Source organism: Tachyglossus aculeatus, chromosome 2 (genome assembly GCF_015852505.1).
Source record: "Tachyglossus aculeatus isolate mTacAcu1 chromosome 2, mTacAcu1.pri, whole genome shotgun sequence".
Lineage (NCBI taxonomy): Eukaryota > Metazoa > Chordata > Mammalia > Monotremata > Tachyglossidae > Tachyglossus > Tachyglossus aculeatus.
Window position 1 is genome coordinate 119,995,939 of NC_052067.1, and position 21,150 is coordinate 120,017,088.

Consider the following 21,150-nt stretch of genomic DNA (forward strand, 5'->3'; position numbering starts at 1 on the left):
AGTCCCTACCCAACAGTGGGCTCACAGTCTAAAAGGGGGAGACAGAGAACAGAACCAAACATACCAACAAAATAAAATAAATAGGATAGAAATGTACAAGTAAAATAAATAAATAAATAAATAGAGTAATAAATATGTACAACCATATACACATATATACAGGTGCTGTGGGGAAGGGAAGGAGGTAAGATGGGGGGATGGAGAGGGGGACGAGGGGGAGAGGAAGGAAGGGGCTCAGTCTGGGAAGGTCTCCTGGAAGAGGTGAGCTCTCAGCAGGGCCTTGAAGGGAGGAAGAGAGCTAGCTTGGCGGAGGGGCAGAGGGAGGGCATTCCAGGCCTGGGGGATGACGTGGGCCGGGGTCGACGGCGGGACAGGCGAGAATGAGGTACAGTGAGGAGATTAGCGGCGGAGGAGCGGAGGTTGCGGGCTGGGCAGTAGAAGGAGAGAAGGGAGGTGAGGTAGGAGGGGGCAAGGTGATGGAGAGCCTTGAAGCCCAGGGTGAGGAGTTTCTGCCTGATGCGCAGATTGATTGGTAGCCACTGGAGATTTTTGAGGAGGGGAGTAATATGCCCAGAGCGTTTCTGGACAAAGATAATCCAGGCAGCAGCATGAAGTATGGATTGAAGTGGAGAGAGACACGAGGATGGGAGATCAGAGAGAAGGCTGGTGCAGTAGTCCTGATGGGATAGGATGAGAGCTTGAATGAGTAGGGTAGCAGTTTGGATGGAGAGGAAAGGGTGGATCTTGGCAATGTTGCGGAGCTGAGACCGGCAAGTTTTGGTGATGGCTTGGATGTGAGGGGTGAATGAGAGAGCGGAGTCGAGGATGACACCAAGTTTGCGGGCTTGTGAGACGGGAAGGATGGTAGTGCCGTCAACAGAGATGGGAAAGTCAGGGAGAGGACAAGGTTTGGGAGGGAAGACAAGGAGCTCAGTCTTCGACATGTTGAGCTTTAGGTGGCGGGCGGACATCCAGATGGAGATGTCCTGAAGGCAGGAGGAGATGCGAGCCTGGAGGGAGGGGGAGAGAGGAGGGGCAGAGATGTAGATCTGGGTGTCATCAGCGTAGGGATGATAGTTAAAGCCGTGGGAGCGAATGAGGTCACCAAGAGAGTGAGTGTAGATTGAGAACAGAAGGGGACCAAGCACTGAACCTTGGGGAACCCCCACAGTAAGAGGATGGGAGGGGGAGGAGGAGCCTGCAAAAGAGACTGAGAAAGAACGACCGGAGAGATAAGAGGAGAACCAGGAGAGGACGGAGTCTGTGAAGCCAAGGTCAGATAGCGTGTTGAGGAGAAGGGGGTGGTCCACAGTGTCAAAGGCAGCTGAGAGGTCGAGGAGGATTAGGACAGAATATGAGCCGTTGGATTTGGCAAGCAGGAGGTCATTGGTGACCTTTGAGAGGGCAGTTTCCGTGGAATGAAGGGAATGGAAGCCAGACTGGAGGGGGTCGAGGAGAGAGTTGTTGTTGAGGAATTCTAGGCAGCGCGTGAAGACAACTCGTTCAAGGAGTTTGGAAAGGAATGGTAGGAGGGATATGGGACGATAACTAGAAGGTGAGGTGGGGTCAAGAGAGGGTTTTTTTAGGATGGGAGAGACATGGGCATGTTTGAAGGCAGAGGGGAAGGAACCAGTGGAGAGTGAGCAGTTGAAGATGGAAGTTAAGGAGGGGAGAAGGGATGGAGCGAGAGATTTCATGAGATGAGAAGGAATGGGGTCAGAAGCACAGGTGGCCAGAGTAGCACTTGAGAGGAGGGAGGAGAGTTCCTCTGAGGATACCGCTGGGAAGGATGGGACAGTAGCAGAGAGTGTTGAGAGCCGGGGGGATGGAGAAAGGGGGGAAGAGACTTTGGGGAGGTCGGACCTGATGGATCTGAGTGAACTTCAGATTAGAACAAAGATAGCTTATCAGGGCATCCATGCATTTAGAGACCTTAAAATAATAATAATAATAATAACAATAATAATAACAATGGTATTTGTTAAGCGCTTACTATGCACAAAGCACCGTTCTAAGCACTGGGGAGGTTACAAGGTGATCAGGTTGTCCCACAGGGGGCTCACAATCTTAATCCCCATTTTACAGATGAGGTCACTGAGGCACAGAGAATTTTAGGGACTTGCCCAAAGTCACACAGCTGACAGTTGGTGGAGCCGGGATTTGAACCCATGACCTCTGACTCCAAAGCCTGTGCTCTTTCCACTGAGCCACAATGCTTCTCAGGAAGCAGCTTCCCCTTCTGGGGAGGGGGGTCCATCCCCCCACTACCCCCTTCCACGTGGGGCTGGGGCCCATTTGGACTAAGGACCTTGGAGCCAGCCATGCTCCCCCCGGGCTCTGCCCCCCTCTCCCGCCGCGTGGGGCCCAGTAAAACCCACTTCAGGAAACCACGCACTTCCAGACTTCCCTCCCAGTGACCCGGTGTCGGGGTGTATTATTTACTGGATATCCCATAATGTTCCCTTTGGAGCTATTAAAATCCATTGTGTAACTACATATAGACGTGCTTAGTATTTACTAATAGCCCATAAAAGTTTCAGGAGATAAATACAGTTCATTGGCTAAATTTACATTCAGAATATGATTGGTTAAAATCCTCCTGAAAAAGTCTTTGGATATGTAGACACTTGTGCCCCTTACCTTTTGCCCACCTGACACAATTACAGCTCAAAATATGAAATAATACCTAAATTCCACTCTGATGAAAATGAATTTATAACTGCTTTGAAGTCCAATGTCCATTTTTGGAAAAAACTCCAAAATTGTACTTTGAGAAACTTAGGTCATGATAGAAAAGTTAGCAAATGGGATTCTTTAGGTTTGATATTGTCTTTTGTCTATTTTGAAAGTGTTGCTTATTTCCTGCTTGTTTTCTATAACCTCTTTCCTGCAGGTTTTTGATGGTCTCCTGCGGGGTAGTCCAGCACACAAGGAGGATTGTGTCAAATATCTGGAAAATATCAGGAAAATTTCAAAAGTGGATAGGGACTCCTAATCTTTAACAAGAAATTCTGTGCAGTCTAATACTGAACTCTGATACAAGAGTCTATTTCCCCTGCATTTTCAGCATTAACACTCCCCTTCCTGCTCCCAGGAGCTCCCTGCTCTGTGCTTGGCACAGAGTAAGCTATTAACAAATACCATAATTATTACTATCCCTTTACAAATATTAGACAATTCCATATATTCTTTATGTTTTAGACTGATGGAATATAATTTTTAACCTAACAAAAATTCAATTAAAACCTAAGTACTTTCATCACAGTTATCCAGGAGCAGTTGAAATCTGTTTCTTTGGAGTTCTACAAAGAGGACTTCTTAAGGTTTTTCTCTCTTCTGGTTTGGCAAGTCAGGCCCTTGATTAGTCATGGAATCTTCCTGATTGACATTTTCTGCCTAAGGGTGCTGAACCTTTCCCCTTCCTCATATGGACTGTGATTTGTAATGGTCCAGGAGAAACATTTAGAGGAAACCCCAATTATTCAATATAAAGGTGCTTGCTGGACCCACACTCACAAGAAACTACAGGAATAACTGCAGCACCCCTACCTTTTTGACCTCTTAATTCTGGGTGCCCCTCCTGCCCCCCTTATAATCATATCAATCGCTTAGTACAGTGCTCTGCACACATTAAGCGCTCAATAAATATTATTGAATGAATACCACCAGTTGCTTCTACTTCCAGGTGCATCCTGAGAAGCCAATTAGGCCTGCAGAGAAACAAGGTTGGGAGCAGGAAGGGGAGTGTTAATGCTGGAAATGCAGGGGAAATAGACTCTGGTATCAGAGTTCAGGTTTTAGACTGCAGATAATTTGTTGTTAAAGATTAGGATTCCCTATCCACATTTGAGTAAAAAACAGATTTTTGAAAAAATCATTTCAAAAACACCTCAAAACCAAAAACCAGACTTTAGATTTTATACCTCTATCTACCGCGTAGTGCTCAGGGCATTGTTTCAGGTCTTGACAGTTACATATTGCACATTTTATACTTTCTAACTTTAAAAAAAGTTGATATATACATCACACTTTTTCTATTTTTAAGCAGATCTGATATCTTACCACCCATGGTTTCTCAGGTACCCAAATCTCCCACAAGTACTTCGGCATATCTCCAAAATTCAGTGCCTAAAAAGCAAGTAACATTTAAATAAAAATGTCACATACTACAAAGTTTGTGGACTTTTGTTCCCCATGAGTTGACTAAAACACAAATTAGTATTACTTATGTAAAGCTACCCAATACAAAGATTACAACACCACCACCCTTGGAAATTGAGATAACTCTTTGATTTTCCAAAGTGCTTTTGCATCAATTATTTCATTTGTCTTCTCAACATCTTTATGGAGTAAAGAGGGTTTGGACTTACTATTCCATCTCGCAGATAGATAACTGAGAAGCAGAAAGATAATGAATTGCCTTGTAAGCTAGAACCTGAACCTAGCTCTCAGACTGCCAATATTGCTCTTTTCACTTTTCCATGAAAGGCCATGGATATCAATTCACTATTAATGATTCTAGACCAAGCAATGCAAATTTTGATTCTGGACTTGGAATTTTCTACGTGTCACTGAATTTTGTAAAAATCAGAAAGATTTGAAATTCCAGAGCAGTGTTTAATCATTCCACTTAGTGCACTTCCAAATGAAATTGCTGTCTTGTAATATGAATAAACTTTTTTAATTTAATGCACTATTAAGCTTTTTATTAAGATATTATTAATCAACCCTGAACCTCCAGAAAGCAACAACAGCAATCTTTAGAGCTGCAATTAAAGTTATGTTTAATGTGGGAGTATTAATGGATGTTCATATTCTGTTACTAACTGCTGAATACAAATTACAAATGGCACTCTGTAGCTTGTCTCCTTATTGTTAACGCAGCTCAGATCACCCCAAATACTCTTTACCCACAGAATAATGTCAGAACTTTCTCCTTTGTTCATAGAACTTGCAACATCTTTAGCATTGTGTGTGGTTTCAAGCAACAACTTCTCCGAATTCAACATTTCTTGGATACTATTAAACAGCTTTGGAAATCTAGTTCTGTCCAACTTAAAAAGACTGAGAATTAGCATTCTCTAGTGCTTCATTTTCTTTCTTATGGACAGCATTTGTTGAATACTTTAGGTCTCATATCTTTAATTACACATTCTATAATGTCTCGAGATATTTTCTTATATGGCTTTGGGTAAACATAATGAAATAGCAGTGGAAGGAGAGTAATACTATGACTGACACTGATCTCAGTTTCCCTTGGCAGTCAAGGAGGCAAAATTTAACTATCGAGACTGTGAAATGGAGAAGGATCTGCCCTCCCAAATGTTCTTTGTCACTATCCAGAAGGGCAGGTGAGCACACTCTGATGATTCCACAGAAATATATGTATTTGGCTACACCTTAGGGCTGTTTGAAATAGGGCTATGTCACAGCACATATGGGTTAGATGTTTGAATATTTCTTTATGACTTTATTCTAGGGAGAGACTAAGGATAATTACTATGCTTAAGCGAGCTCAAGAATAATAGTTACTATTCTTTAATACACTCTATACAATACATGGAGCCCTGGGTTAACTCAACAAATGTCAGGTAGCAATACTGCTTGTCAGATAACCGAAGAGGGAAGTAACGTGACCTAATGGAAAGAACCCGGGCCTAGAGGACAGAGGACCTGGATTCTAATCCAACTCTGCCACTGGTCTACTATTTCATCTTGAGAAAATCATTCATTCATTCAATCGTATTTATTGAGTGCTTACTGTGTGAAGAGCACAGCACTAAGCACCTGACTTCTCTGTGCCTTATTTTCTCAGCTATAAATGGGGATTCATTATCAGTTCTTCTACCTAGACCATGAGTCCTGCTGGATAATTCATTTGTATCTACCCCACTGCACATAGAAAGTACTTAACAAATAACACAATTATTATTATCATTATTAAGAGAACAAAAAATAAAGTAGTAATTATAATTGTGGTATTTGTTAAGCACTTAGTATGTGGCAGGCACTGTACTAAGCACTGGAATGGATACAAGCATATCGGGCTGGACACAGTCCCTGTCCCTCCAGAGGTTCACAGCCTCAATCCCCATTTTACAGATGAGGTAACTGAAGGACAGAGAAGTTCAGTGACTTGCCCCAGGTCACACAGCAGACAAGTGGCAAAGACAAGATTAGAACCCATGACCTTCTGACATTTAAGCCCATGCTATGTCCATTATGCCATGCTGCACACTAGTAGCAATGCTAGTAGTAGTAAAGCAGTAGTTGTAGAAATAAAGTAATAGTAGTAATTAAATGGTAGTGATGTTACTTATTATGTGCCTACTATGAGCAGAGCATCATGCTAAGCACTAGGACAATTATGGAGGAAAGAGATTAAATAATATTGTTTCCCAAGAATTCTCCTTATACAGTATTCATTTGTTCAGGTTGTTATTAATTGTTGCACTTGTTTTTGGAATACTGAAAACTGTCAAAATATCTTGGTTTAGATGTCAGATGCAAATATCCCCCATTTGTTTTGCTGTGCCCCATTTCTAAGCAACAGTTTTTGAAATCTAGTATTTGAGTTACTGATATTCCATTCAGAACCAGTTGCCAATTTTGATATTATCAATTGGTGAGATGAAACATCAGCAAATTTCAGATCTAAAAACACTGTCAACCTCAATAGGAAACACAGGTCTCTTCCAAAATATTCCCAACAGAAATATTTGATATCTTACTTGAAACCTGTGTTCCTCAAGGGTTGCATCATATCATCAAAAGCTTTGACATATTTCTATCTATGGACAAAAATGGTCTCTATGCTTTCTGAACTGAAGTTTTGGATCCTACCTTTGCCAACATGAATGCTTTAAACATTAAACCAACAGCAATGAGATTTGAAAAGCCCTAAACCTTTGTTCGAAGGACTTAGAAATACAAAGGATAACTATAGAATAAAAGAGATTTGAGAATCTTCTAAAATTGCAAGAACTCTCATGATACTTTCCTTTCGTTGATACTGTGCTCCAAAAAAAAAAAACCAGTTAGCCTATAAAACATGATATGACCTGTTAAATTCCAAATTACATGAAACGAGGTTAGAGCAACCACAAACTAATAAAACATCTATCTGTACCTCATGGAGGGGCCAAGCGATGTTGCATTAATAAAATGCCATTATTATCATTGTTCGTATTATTACACCATTTTAAAATTTTTATTACGGAATTTGTTAAACACTTCTTATGTGTCTAATACAGTTCCAAGTGCTGGGATAGATACACGATAATCACCTGTCTTGCCTTTAGAACTTACTAAGTTCTAAGCACTGGAGTAGATGCAAATTAATCAGTTTGGACTCTATCCTGTCCCACATAGGACTCACACTCGTAATTTGACAGATTAAGCAGTGTACCTTAGTGGAAAGAGCCCATGGTTGGAAGTCAGACGACATGAGTTCTAATCCCTGCTCTGCCACTTACCAGCTGTGTGACTTTGAGAAAGTCACAACTTCTCCGTGCCTCAGTTACCTCATCTGTAAAATGGGGAATAAGACTGTGAGCCCCAGATGGGACAACCTGATTACCTTGTATCTACCCCAGCACTTAGAACAGTGCTGGGCACATAGTAAGTGCTTAACAAATGCCATTATTATTATTATTATTATTATTATTATCATTATTATTATTATGAGGTAATTGAGCCACAGAGAAGTGAAATGACTTGCCCCAGGTCGCAGCAGACAAGTGGCAGAGTTAAGATTAGAACCCAGGTCCTTCTGACTCCTAGGCTTGTGCTCTATCCATGGAGCCACACTTCTAGATGGCAAGTTCCTTGAGAGAAAGGAATAAGTCAACCAACTGTACTGCATTTTATTCTTCCAAACGCTTAGTATAGTGTTCTGCACACAGTAAGCACTCTATAAATACAATTTACTTATTTATATCTTCTTCTGAGTTATTTTGCTCTTTTAAGTTGTCTCTGTAACACACACCCAACACACCAAGTTTTAACATTCCCACTTTTTCACATCAGAATGATAGGAAAAAAAAAGAAAAAAAATAGAATTCTGGTTTTGGATGGGAGTCTATAGGTGATTCCAGGTTCACAGCACATTGACTTCAATATAGAGATTGTGTTTTGAGTTGTTTGATTTGCAGAAATAACAAGCCTAAGTGCTTCGGTTTCTAATTGTAATTACTTTTCAACCTAGACAGTCTGGATAGATATGTATTTACTATGTTGTAAAGAACTATCACAACAAGACCTAAAGCATTATTTGAAAATTAATAAGCTAAAGTAGGAGGAAATTCTTTACTTTCCCATAGCAACAGTGCTTGCATTATATTTTTCCTATTGTAAAATTCACCTTTTCAATTATAGGCTTACTAAATTATGAGGCTTGAAAAGCATAAAAGACAATTATCAGTTTCTTAATACTGTACATGACAAATGCAATCAGTACATTTTACTGTACAGAAACAAAAGGCTTTAAAAATATCTTCTCCCTGAGTATGACTGGAAAAGAATTTTAATCACTATTGAGTTCAGTTTATGCTTTTAGGTGTCTGAATATACGGTAGATTCAACTAAAAATTACAGAGTAATGCTAATAGATGATAGTTTTGAACCTAGAAAGCTAGTCATTCAAATCTAGAAATTGAATTTATATTCTGGATTCCTGTTTAAGAAATGAAACAAAACCCTCAAGCTTTATTGACTATTTTCACTAGGTTATATAGCTGGCTACAGGTGGGTAAATTGGATGAATTATTCAATACTTGAAGAGAATCTGGGGGATAAAATATCTACTCTTTCATTATTCCCTGCCCACAAGGAGCTTACAATATAGAGGGGAAGATAAACTTTAAAGTAAATGACCGGTATATACATAGGTGCTCCTGTCCTTCTTTATTGCTGTATTGTACTTTCCAAGTACTCTGTACACAGTAAGTAAATATGATCGAATGAATGAATGGTCAGACTTTAGATGAATTCTACTGGACCAAGTTAACCCTACCTTTGGCTCCAAGGTGTGAAGGAAGGCCCTGAATGCTGCAGTGGCGAAGGTCATCCGGGATGGGTGAGGGGAAACCTATAGGTCCCTGGACCACACCAGAGGCTGCATCCCATCTGCTTAAAGAGCTGTAGCAGCAGGACATGGGACAAATTCCCCCACCTTATTCCCCTTCACCTTATTGGAACCATGCCAGCACACTGAAGGAGCAGACAGAATTGCTGGTGCTGACTTGCCGCTTGAAAGTACAACTCACTTGCAGCCTAGTTCAGAGGCTGGTACTACTTCAGGACCACATCTACTGCTCGATACTAGTAAGGGGAAGCTCAGGACCCACTCCATAGTATTTATTCCCTGGTTCTGGCAGCTTGGCTTTCAGTGACAAAAAAAAAAATACAACCAAATTCTAATTCATTCATTCATTTATTCATTCAATCGCATTTACTGAGTGCTTACTGTGTGCAGAGCACTGTACTAAGCACTTGAAAAGTCCAATTCGGCAACAGAGACAATCTCTACCCAACAACAGGCTCACAGACTAGAAATCAAACAATCAATTATTGGTATTTATTGAGCACTAATGTTTACAGAGCACTGTACTGTGCCCTTGAAAGAATACAGTACCACCTTCAAATTATTCAATTAGAATGGGCACATGCCTAGTATGTATTATTTTATGATGCCCATCTCCCCTATCATCTAAAGCTTCCAGTGGGTGTCCATCCTTCTCTAGATTAAGCTAAAACTTACCATCTTTAAGATAATCAGTACTCTCCCCAATACTCCTTTCCTCCCCAGTGCAGCCCAGTTCTAATACTTCTATCTTCCATTCTTAACTTACTCACTATGGCTCACTTTCATCTATCTCAAAATTGACTCCTTGCTTATGCCTCTCACTTGCCCAGAATTCCCTCTCATTGCTTATTCAGGAAACTACTACTTTCCCCTTCTTCAAAACCCTACTAAAACCACATCTCCTCTAGAAAGCCTTCCCTGAATAATTGAGAGATCTCTTCATCCCATGTCTCCCATTTTTATAACACCTCTACTATAGATTCCTATTTCCAATAATTTGGTGCTCACCCTATCCCTTTATTGTCAGAGTAATTATGCACATACATTATATAATGAAAATGATAATAATAATTAGAGTATTTGTTAAGCACTTACTATGTGCTAGGCACAGTACTGAGTGATGGGGTGGATGCAAGCAAATCAGGTTGGACACAGTCCCTGTCAAACATGGGGCTCACAGTCTCAATCCCCATTTTACAGATGAGGCAACTGAGGCAGAGAAGTTAAGTGACTTCTGACTCCCAGTCTCTATCCACTATGCCAAGCTGCTTATTATGTGACTTCTGCCACATATAATCAATCAAGCAATCAATTCCATGTATTTAGTGCTTACTGTGTGCAGAGCACTGTACTACGAACCAGGTGGAATACAATATAACAGAGTTTGTAGATATGTTCCCTGCCCACAACAAGCTTACAGTCAAGGCAATGAGCTTACAGTTTCATTTTAGCATCTATTTCCCCCAAATTATAAGGTCTTTAAGGGCAGTGATCAACTTCACTAACTATATTGTACTCTCTCAAGTATTTAGTATAGTAGTCTGCACCACGGAAGCACTCAGTGAATACTATCCATTGATTGAACCATTCCAACTTGGTTCCATTCCTGTTTACCACCTACCTTCTCATTTCTATAGAGTTCATAACACTGTATCCTATTTGGTTAGAGAAAAGAAAACAAGAGTCAGATATACCAATTACATCAGGATTTTCACTAGCTGCCAACTATTCCAAATTACTCATTTATTTTTAGGCCCCCTAGCATTAGCATTTATACAGTTTGGCTTTGCTCTTTGCTGCATTGCCAGTTTCTCCATTTGATGAGCAATCCAATTTTCCTTCCTTGTTTACCTTGAATGCCCAATTTGATTCCCTCCTTCAGCAATTCCATGCCCTCAAAGTCATCTCTCACCCCAGAGTTGTGCCAGTCTGCATCTGGTATTCACCCTGCATACTTGGATTAAAATTGGATGCAAATACAAATAAAAATGTCAGTGACTTTGATTGTAAGCTCATTCTCTAGAATGTAAGCTCCTTCTAGGCAGGGTATAGGTCTACCAAATCTGTTATACTGTACTCTCTCAAGTGCTTAGTGCAGTACTCTGAACACAGTAAGCACTCAATAAATATGCCTGATTAAACTGATCGATTACCAGTACTTTGGTGCCATGTTGCTTCCAGGGAACACGTGCCCAAGGAGCCAACTGAGATAAGGGTCAAGAAGTGGACCAGTAGAGGGACCTTGCTTGGTGTGGAGGGTGTACAGTTTCCTACAGGCCTTGGAGTAGCCCATGGCCTTCTCTACCGAGTTCACCCGCTTTGAACTCAGGGGCTGCAACTGACCTGGTCCCACCCAAGTAACTCCCTGGTTGGAGCCCTGAAGACAGTCTCTGGTGTGAAGGCTGACCTAGAGGGGCCAGTAACTCCAGTATCCTACAACACATTCCAGCCTCTGGAGAGTCTTTGGTGGGAGTGTGGTGGGAGTGTAGGTATTTGAGGCTTACAGCAGTAGTTTAGTGCTTTACAGTTTACATTTGTGGTGCTTTATTAAAAAGTGCGAATGAGAAATTAAAAGAATTTTAATTTATTTTAATTTAATTCGCACTCATCTGCGCCCACCTAGTGAAATTCCCAGCTATGTCCATAAACCCAAGGCCCCCACTGTCGCCCCAGCTCGACATCATATGAGTCCATAAATTATAAACCAGGCAGGATTGCTTGGACCTGTTTGCAGTGGACAGAAAGGCTTTTAAATACTGTTGTCATGTCTCACAACTCCTCTGTAGTAGGTGGAAGCAAGAAGCAATACTAAACACATTGACTGACCCCTTCCTAAACAAAGGGATATACAGATAGATATATCTATATCTATCTATAGAGATAACTACATAGGTATCTACATCAATGTATATAGATATAATCTATAGACATCATTTTTCAGATAGCATATGGCAGCAATTTGGCTTCAGAGGAAATTAACCACTTACAACACTAAATTCTCACTGGACCCAAGTTTAAATGTAAAGGATTGGTAAATCAGCATTCAAAGGAACACCTGGCATGAAGCTACAGCCTAGCCCTATACCCTAAAACAATGCCTGCCTCAGGGATCATAGGAACTCCCTTCCTCGAGCTAAGATTTTTTTTCCATGATAGCAGCAGCAGAGTCTCTAAAATATTGAAAGAGAAGACAAGCATTGTTAGGAGCACCACCAGGCTCTCTCTCAAAACAGGAGTTAACCATTTGCAGAAGGTCAAGTCTTTACAGCTGCAGGCATGACAAGCTGTATTTTCCTAAGACCCAGGAACCCAGGATTCAATTTGAAATTTGTTCCTAATGTTTAATTCATCAATTTATCACACCTTAGGCTATTGTCTGTACTCTGTACTGATAGAGTGAAAGCTAACATCCCAGCTGAGCATCTAAATGTTCTCTGTGGCTTCCTGGATCTCATTTACAATGGTACAGAGGTCATCCTCAGTTATTAAGAATAAGTTATTCGTTGGCTTAGAGAAGGAAGGCTGGGGCAGTGCCTGAAACTCAGTGCCACAGGGCAGTGGGACTGCTCAAACTCAGAAGATGGCATTTTTGTGACCAGGAGCAGGAGCAGACAGAGTCAATTGTGGCAGTTTTAAATTCTTCCAGCATAAATACCAGCGCCAAGACAATCATATGCAGGAGCCTCAGGATGCAGGGAAAATAAATCAAACCTTGGAAAGGAGCCTTGGAAATTATCCTGAATACTCCACCTAAGGAAAAATTGACTTCACCCTCCCTGAGCATGATTTCCCCATCAGAAAATGGAACAAATATTGTGTCAGGCTTTATCTAAAGGAACTGCATTGTTACAGACGATCCTATTCAATTATTCATATATCCTGTTTCTGGTAAATCTCATCTGATTCTCTCTCCTTTCTAAATGTCATGAGTTTTACACTTGTACTTATACTGATGTTAACATTTGAAGGAGGGAAAAAGGTTGTACTTAAGTTTAATAGATTTCATATTTAATAATGTGGTCAATAAAATCTGCCCACTTAATCAGTCAAGGGAGGTTCCACCTTGAACACTAAAATGCCTTAACAAACTAAGTTTTTCCATTCTATGCAATTCATTTTAGGAAAATATAAAAAAAATCCAAGATTTTCCACACTACCCTTATGTTTCAAAAATAAATTTGATAGTGCTGACTTTTTCTTTATATAAAATCATTAGCAAAGCCATAAAGCAAGCAATAAAAAGCAAATATGTTATCCTTGAAGGATCACATGTTTTGGAAAAGAAATAATGAAAACCATCAGCTGCACACTTTCTAAAGGAAAGGTGCAAAGGGGAGATTTATTGCAGAATATACGGCCTACAGCAGCTATATCATCCATCACAGTTACTGACATTTGTATTGTTAGATTTGCATTCAATTTTAAAACAATATGCTATCATTAGTATTATTACTGTAAACTGTATAAACAGCATTGTTCTATTGTCTTATATTAGTTTGGAACCATTTTAATGATATAGTCTCAAATCTCAATAGTAATACTTGAAAACCTCATGAATAGGGATTATGCAAGCCTAAGCAACTTTCTCATACACAGATTTCTTTTGGAAAACATGTTGGCATTACATTAGCTTGAAGGAGTGTATGCAGAAAAGAATCATTGCTGAAGGACTTTGACTGTGGACCAAAAAAGCATCCATTCAAAGAACAGTTTTAATTCTTAGTAATGGCAAAACTTTAGGTGCCACAATGGACACTGAATTGTGTTAAAAATAAATTCTGTGGGTCGTGAAATGAAGCATTTTCCAAGTTTTAAAGACTAATATTTAAACATTATTGATTTTATAATTATATATATATATATATATATATTTAATAATTATAATCCTACAACCCCATTTCCCCAATAAAAATTACCTATGTATTCATATTAATATCTGTCTCTACCTATAAAGTGCAAAATCATTATGGGCAGGGAAAGTTTCTGCTAATTTTGTTGTATTGTGATCTGCCTAGTGCTTAAGCTTCCTAGTGCTCTGCACATAGTAAGTGCTCAATAAATACAATTGATTGATTTTAAAAGATCCTTCATTTGAATCTTCCAGCTTTTCAATTCTTTCAGAACCCATCAGAATGTGGTATGTAAAATGTCCATTTTCTTTAACAATTTTTTTAAAAGTTATGGTTTATTGGTAGTGAGTCTACATATTATCCTGCAGGTGAGCAGGTGTAGTAAGTTATAGAAGTGTGTTAACTGTTTCAGGTGACTAAGGAAATTGGATGATTAGCAAATTATTCCTGAAATATGGCATTCTTCAATTGGCTGATTGCTAATTGATTGAGAAGTGGGAATTGATCAGGAATGTTCCAGTCTATAAAACAAGAATCCCACTGTGATTTTTTAAAAAATCTACCCCATCCCAGCATGGGAGAAAAACACTTTAGGAAACTGTACCAAGCAACAGTATGCCAAAGAAAAATGACAATATGAACTTTATCCACATGGAAAAAAAAACAAACTTGTGATGTCAATTACCAGTGGGACAGCCTAATTAGATTTATTGATACCATTTTCTCAAGAAACATTTATTATCTAAAAAACCACTTAACTCTATACACATTGTAATATTTACCAACTAATATGCCAGACACCTACACCTCCTATGATGAGCTGTAGTCTCATTACCAGTACTGAATGTTCAAGGACCATACTTGAAATGCCTAATTTAGGGCTCAATTTCAATTTTCATTTTACCAAAGTAGTGATATGAAGTAAAATGAAGCAAATGGTGAAAGGCTGATGAAGGAGATAGTAACAAAAGATTAGCAGTTGCTTTAGGATGTTAAAAAATTAAGATCTTTCTACTCTGCTTAAAGGCATTGATAATATGAACTGAGGTGACCTTATTGTGGGCAGGGGATGTGTCTGTTGGACTGTTGTGCTGCGCTGATCCAGACTTAGTATAGCGTCCTGCACATAGTAAGTATTCAATAAATGTTACTGATTGATGGACTCTTACCATAATTCCCAAACATCAAATCTACAGCATGTTCCATATGTGGTGAGCCCACAACAAACTGCCTTACTAGTGACTGTTTGCGAACCCACAAACAACAGGAAGGAAGAGACTGGAGAAAGGCACTGCTGGGCTCTATCTGAGACAGGTGATTGCTGACCTATGGAGGTGGAGCATGGAGAGAGCTGAGGCTTTCTCTCCCTGTTCTACCTGGTAAGGGGCCTGGACCACAGAGCCACAGCTGTGATACCTAACACAGATAAAAGGTGGTTGCTTTGAATCGCAAAGAAGCACACAGAGGAGCAGTAGGAGGGAAGCACATGGAGAGAAGCATGGCAGGAGAGCAGCTGGAAGCAGGAGAAGGAAACAGCAGCACTGAAAAGAAGCAGGAGAAGCATCAGAGAGCAGCAGCTGCTCTTAGAAGCAGAGAGGAAGCAATATTTTAGGGAAGCTGCATATGGAGAAGGCTTGCAGCGTCAACGGTCCATGTCGCCAGGTGTTGCTCCCAACCTTCTGTCATGGGATCAGCAGAATGGGCTCCCTAGACCAGCAGACTAGTACTGGACACTTGGTGGAGTGAATGAGAGTGCGTATGTGTCACTCCCTTCCATGTTGGTAAAACTCAGTGTAAAAAAAAAACCAAAACTTTCCACAGTAATGTTGATGGTGTGACTCTCTACACGTCACTGAGGCTACCCCAGCCCAGAATAGTCCTGGTCGGCCCAAGCTGAGGGGCTACATATGTGAAACCATGTATCCCTGCTCCTCCTCCTCTTCCACCCCAGAGAAGAGCCAAGTGGGATGTGGGAAACAATGGGAGGTGGGGGAATCAACAGGAAGGATATGGTTTGGGCTGTCAGTGCTCTGGGCATGCTAACCCGGGAGATGGAATCCCCCTGCCTCCATCCTGTCCTCCATCATTATGGGTTGAGATTCACATATTACAATGGTATAGCCTCAAACTTAGAACCGTGTCAGCGCTTAGAACAGTGCCAGTGCTTAGAACAGTGCTTTGCACATAGTAAGTGCTTAACAAATGCCATCATTATTATTATTATTATTGTTTCCCAAATCCTGAGGCACAAAATTCTATTTTCAATTTATTCACTTTTGAGTACTGTCCCAAAGATGTACAGACCAAAAGTTCTACAAACAAAAAAGCCAACTACACAGTAAACATCAGCTACAGGTAGATGCCATGTCTCCAAAGATGTAAAACATGGTCAATTTTTCTATGGCAACACTAGATAATAGTTTCAGTCCAATTTATTGTGAGGAAAAGGGAAGCTAATGGAATAGTAATTCTACAAGACTATTTGAGACGTTTGCAGTCAAAACAACCAAAGAAATCTTAATTGATTAATAAATTTCCAAGTTTTATTGGAGGAGCAGCATGGTCAACTGGAAACAGAATAGATATGAGAGTCTGGAGTCCTGGCTCTTCCACTAGCCTGTTATGTGACCTTGGGTAAGTCAGTTAACTTATCTGTGCCTCAGTTCACTCATCTGTAAAATGTAAATTAAATGCCTATTCTCTATCAATCAATCGTATTTATTGAGTGCTTACTGTGTGAAGAGCACTGTACTAAGCGCTTGGGAAGTACAAGTTGGCAACATACAGAGACAGTCCCTACCCAACAGTGGGCTCACAGTCTAGAAGGGGGAGACAGAGAACAAAGCCAAACATATTAACAAAGTAAAATAAATAGAATAGATATGTACAAGTAAAATAAATAAATAAATAAATAGAGTAATAAATATGTACAAACATATATACATATATACAGGTACTCTGGGGAAGGGAAGGAGGTAAGACGGGGGGATGGAGAAGGGGACGAGGGGGAGAGGAAGGAGGGGGCTCAGTCTGGGAAGGCCTCCTGGAGGAGGTGAGCTCTCAGTAGGGCCATTTAGACTGTGAGCCCTATGTGAAACCACTACTATATTCAACATCATTATCTTACATCTACCTCTAGTGCTTAGTACAGTGGCTGGTACATAGTAGAGCTCAAAAAATTCCAAAATTATTCTTCTTAAAAGTATTAAAGTATTGGTTTCTAGACTGTGAGCCCACTGTTGGGTAGGGACCATCTGTATATGTTGCCAACTTGTACTTTCTAAGCGCTTAGTACAGTACTCTGCACACAGTAAGTGCTCAATAAACACGACTAATTGATTGATTGGTGCATATAGGTGAGTTGATATGGGAAATGGTGATGATAATTTCCTTGGAGCTATGACTGTGCAAAAGTACCAACCAAGAAAGCAATCATTTATTCATTCACTCAGTCATATTTATTAAGTGCTTACTGTGTGCAGAGCACTGTACTAAGTGCTTGGGAAAGTAGAATACAACAATAAATAGTGACATTCCCTCCCCACAACATGAGCTCACAGTCTAGAGGGTGGGAGGCAGACATCAATACAAATAAATTACAGATTTTTTTTTTAATCGTATTTATTGAGTGCTTACTGTGTGCAGAGCACTGTACTAAGCGCTTGGGAAGTACAAATTGGCAACATACAGAGACAGTCCCTACCCAACAGTGGGCTCACAGTCTAAAAGGGGGAGACAAAACCAAACATACTAAAAAAATAAAATAAATAGAATAGTTATGTACAAGTAAAATAAATAAATAAATAGAGTAATAAATATGTACAAACATATATACATATATACAGGTGCTGTGGGGAAGGGAAGGAGTTAAGATGGGGGGATGGAGAGGGGGACGAGGGGGAGAGGAAGGAAGGGGCTCAGTCTGGGAAGGCCTATCTGTATATATATACTGGGAGTGATGGGGGAGAGCAAAGCGATATGACAGGGCAACACAGAAGGGAGTGAGAGATCAGAAAAATTGGGGCTTAGTCTAGGAAGGCCACTTGGAGGAGATGTGTTTCCAGTATGGCTTTAAAGGGAGGGAGAGTGATTGTCTGTAAGATTTGAGGAGAGAGAGTGTTCCAGGCCAGAGGTAGAAAGTGGGTCAGGGGTTGGTGGAGAGACAGGTAAGATAGAGGCATAGTGAGGAGGTTAGCACTAGAGGAGCAAAGTGTGTGGGCTGTGTTGTAGAAAGAAAGAAGTGAGGTAGGAGGGGGATAGGCAATGGAGTGCTCTAAAGCTAATGACGAGGAGCTTTTGTTTGATACAGAGGTAAATAGGCAACCTCTGGAGATTTTTGAGGAGGTGGGTGATATGATCTGGGCAGCAGAGTGAAGCATGGGCTGGAGTGGAGAGAGACTGGAGGTTGGAAAGTCCGCAAGAAGGATGATGAGCTAAACTATGTAGAATAGTGTAAGTGTACAGTCTCATACCTATACTTCCTAAGGAAAAGTCCAAGTACCAGATAAAGTATTTTGAGATGTTACTCAGATGAAGCTTTCACCCAAGTGACCTTTGGAATCTATCTTGTATTGGTTTAAAGCAGTGGCACTGGAAAGTGGACAATTGATTTTCAGGGTCTAATTATGATAATTTTAAATTTATGTATAACATTTTCCTTGCATTCATAATAGGATTTCCCATTGTGAAATGACTATGTGCATTTTGAAACAGTCTATTTCTCAAACCTCAGCCTTGCTTTGGGCTAACAGACCTTCCCTCTAAATCTCACCATGCTCAATGTAGTCATTAGCATTTTTGCACGTGGCTGGCCTGCTTTCCTTGTTTGCTGTTATTTCTGAAGCTAAATTGAGGAAAGTAATCAGATCCCGGGGTGTTTATTTTTAAAATGCAAATAAATGTGAAAGCTGCTCGAACGCCTAGAAAGCCCCAGTGAGAATGGTGGCTGGCCAGAAGCTCTGAGAAAAAGAGCCAAGCACATGCTCTAAGTGATATTGCTATTGAGAGAAAGGAAGTGAGACCTGGAGAACTTGTGAAATGTCCAGGAATAGAAGCAAATGAGGAAGGGCATCTGCTACATGAGTTTCTCCACCAAATAATGTGGATTAGATTTCACTTAAAATAGGTATTCCAGAGAAGCTCAGTTCTGCTTTACTTTCCTCAACCTCTCTCCCCTTGCTCCCTCATTACAAATATTTCCTGAAGGGAAATACATTTGATCAATTTAAGTGACCATTTAGTCATTTTTTCCTGTTAAAAATAATTTACTCCCTTAGTCACATTACAAAAGATAACTGAATTTATGGTGTATTTTAATGCTATGGCAATGCATAATTAGAAGTATGGCTTAGTGGACAGAACATGGTCCTGGGAGTTAGAAGGACCTAGGTTGTAATCCCAGCTCTGCCACATGCATGCTGTGTGACCTTGACAAGTCACTTAACATCTCTGTGCCTGTCACCTCATCTGTAAAATGGGGATTAATAATGTGAGTCCCATTTGGGACAGGGACTGAATCCAACCTGATTAAACGGCATCTACCCCAGTGCTTAGAACTTTGGCACATAGTAAGCACTTATGAATTATTATTATAATTATTATTAATGCACATGGTTTCCACTCGTGGTTGAATCAGTTTATCGCACAAGTAAGCTAAGGCTTATAATATGAGTAACTGTTAACCTAAAACCCTAACACATATATACACTGACCATTTTTCCATCACACTTGAGGGGTGAAGGTGAGATGTGCTTCACTCCTAATAAGACAAGTTTGCAATCCAAGAAAAACACTTTATTAAAGATGAAATCATTTGAATCGATGAACTAGCTGAATTATTTTACATGCTAGTTTGCAATGTTTTTAGTGAAATGGAAAGGGTTTGTTTTGGGGGGTGGGGGGGAAAGTTAGGTTCCAGAGGAATTTGTAATATTAAAGAATAAGTATTCATTATAAGTTTAATATAGTAAAATTTAAGTAGTATAGGGAGAATTGTGAAAGATAATAGACATCATACATGTAATTTTGATGGTTGCCAACAACACAACAGTTATACGGATGCTCAAACAATACTGTTGTCTATGCTGGAGACAGAATACTGGGGTGGATGGATCCGCTAGCTTGATACAGTAACATTTCTTATCTTCTTAAAAGTAAAGTAAATGGAACTGAATATGCTTTCTGAAATAAGGGGCAAAACACTCAACTCCTAGAGTGCAAAAATATAGACTGAAGATGTTCTCTGAAATTTCTTCAACCTTTGAAGGAGTCAGAGACAGATTTAACTATTTGTGATATTTCCACTGGCAAATATTTACTTTTAATGATATAAGTGGCTTAGAAGTGAATCGTGGACAAGTACTGCTTCTGTCCCTACCCCCATTGCATTAATGAAAATGTCTGTCTACCCCATGAGATTACCAGCATCTTGACATCTGAGAGTTTGTCAATCAACTGTATCAATCAATTCTTTGAATGCTTACTATATGCAGAGCACTGTACTAAGTGCTTGGGAGAGTACAACATAACAATACAATAGATACATTCTCTGTCCACAGTGAGCTTACAGTCTAGAGGGGGAGACAGTAATTAATATAAATAAATTATGGATATGTACATAAGTACTGTGGGCCTGGGGTGAATAAAGAATATACTCTTCCAAGCACTTAGTGAAGTACTCTGTATGAAGTAAATACTCAGTAAATACCACTGATTCAATGACTGATAATTGTTAAAATTCCAAATCCTACTCAAGATTAGAGAAAACAACTTCTCGTGGAAGTCTCATAACTCTGGAGACTGTGGAGAACTTTTCAGACTGGTAGGCCCACTATACTATTCAGATTTCTGTACTAGCCACCTTAAGGGCCGGAATGAAGTAGACATGGACATCCTTATAATAGGAATAGATAAAGAAATGGAGCAGACATTTTTTTCTAGCTCCTTCATTCATCCAATCGTATTTATTGAGCACTTACTGAGTGCAGAGCACTGTACTAAGCGCTTGGGAAGTACAAGTTGGCAACACATAGAGACAGCCCCTACCCAACAGTGGGCTCACAGTCTAGAAGGAGTAGGTTCACAGAGGCTTCACGGGAAGCCTATTATTTACTTTTCTTTCATGACCCATTTACATCATATATGGTACTAGTTCCGTCATCTCTAAAAAGTCCCATTTAAATTCACCTTCAACGTCAGTCTATAAACACTTGGTTT

General features: G+C 40.1%; 1 protein-coding gene across 10 annotated transcripts in view; it reads right to left on the reverse strand.

Annotated features, from left to right (window-relative positions):
- Positions 1-21,150, reverse strand: part of PCDH9 (protocadherin 9) — a 1,202,247-nt gene that overhangs the window by 682,254 nt on the left and 498,843 nt on the right. For 6 of the 10 annotated variants that reach the window (XM_038760872.1, XM_038760903.1, XM_038760887.1 and 3 more), the window contains exon 3: positions 4,063-4,128. The exons of the other annotated variants lie outside the window; for them this stretch is intronic. In XM_038760872.1, coding sequence (XP_038616800.1) covers positions 4,063-4,128 — 66 coding nt within the window. The remainder of the gene's footprint in view (positions 1-4,062; positions 4,129-21,150) is intronic. 10 annotated transcript variants of the gene reach the window in all.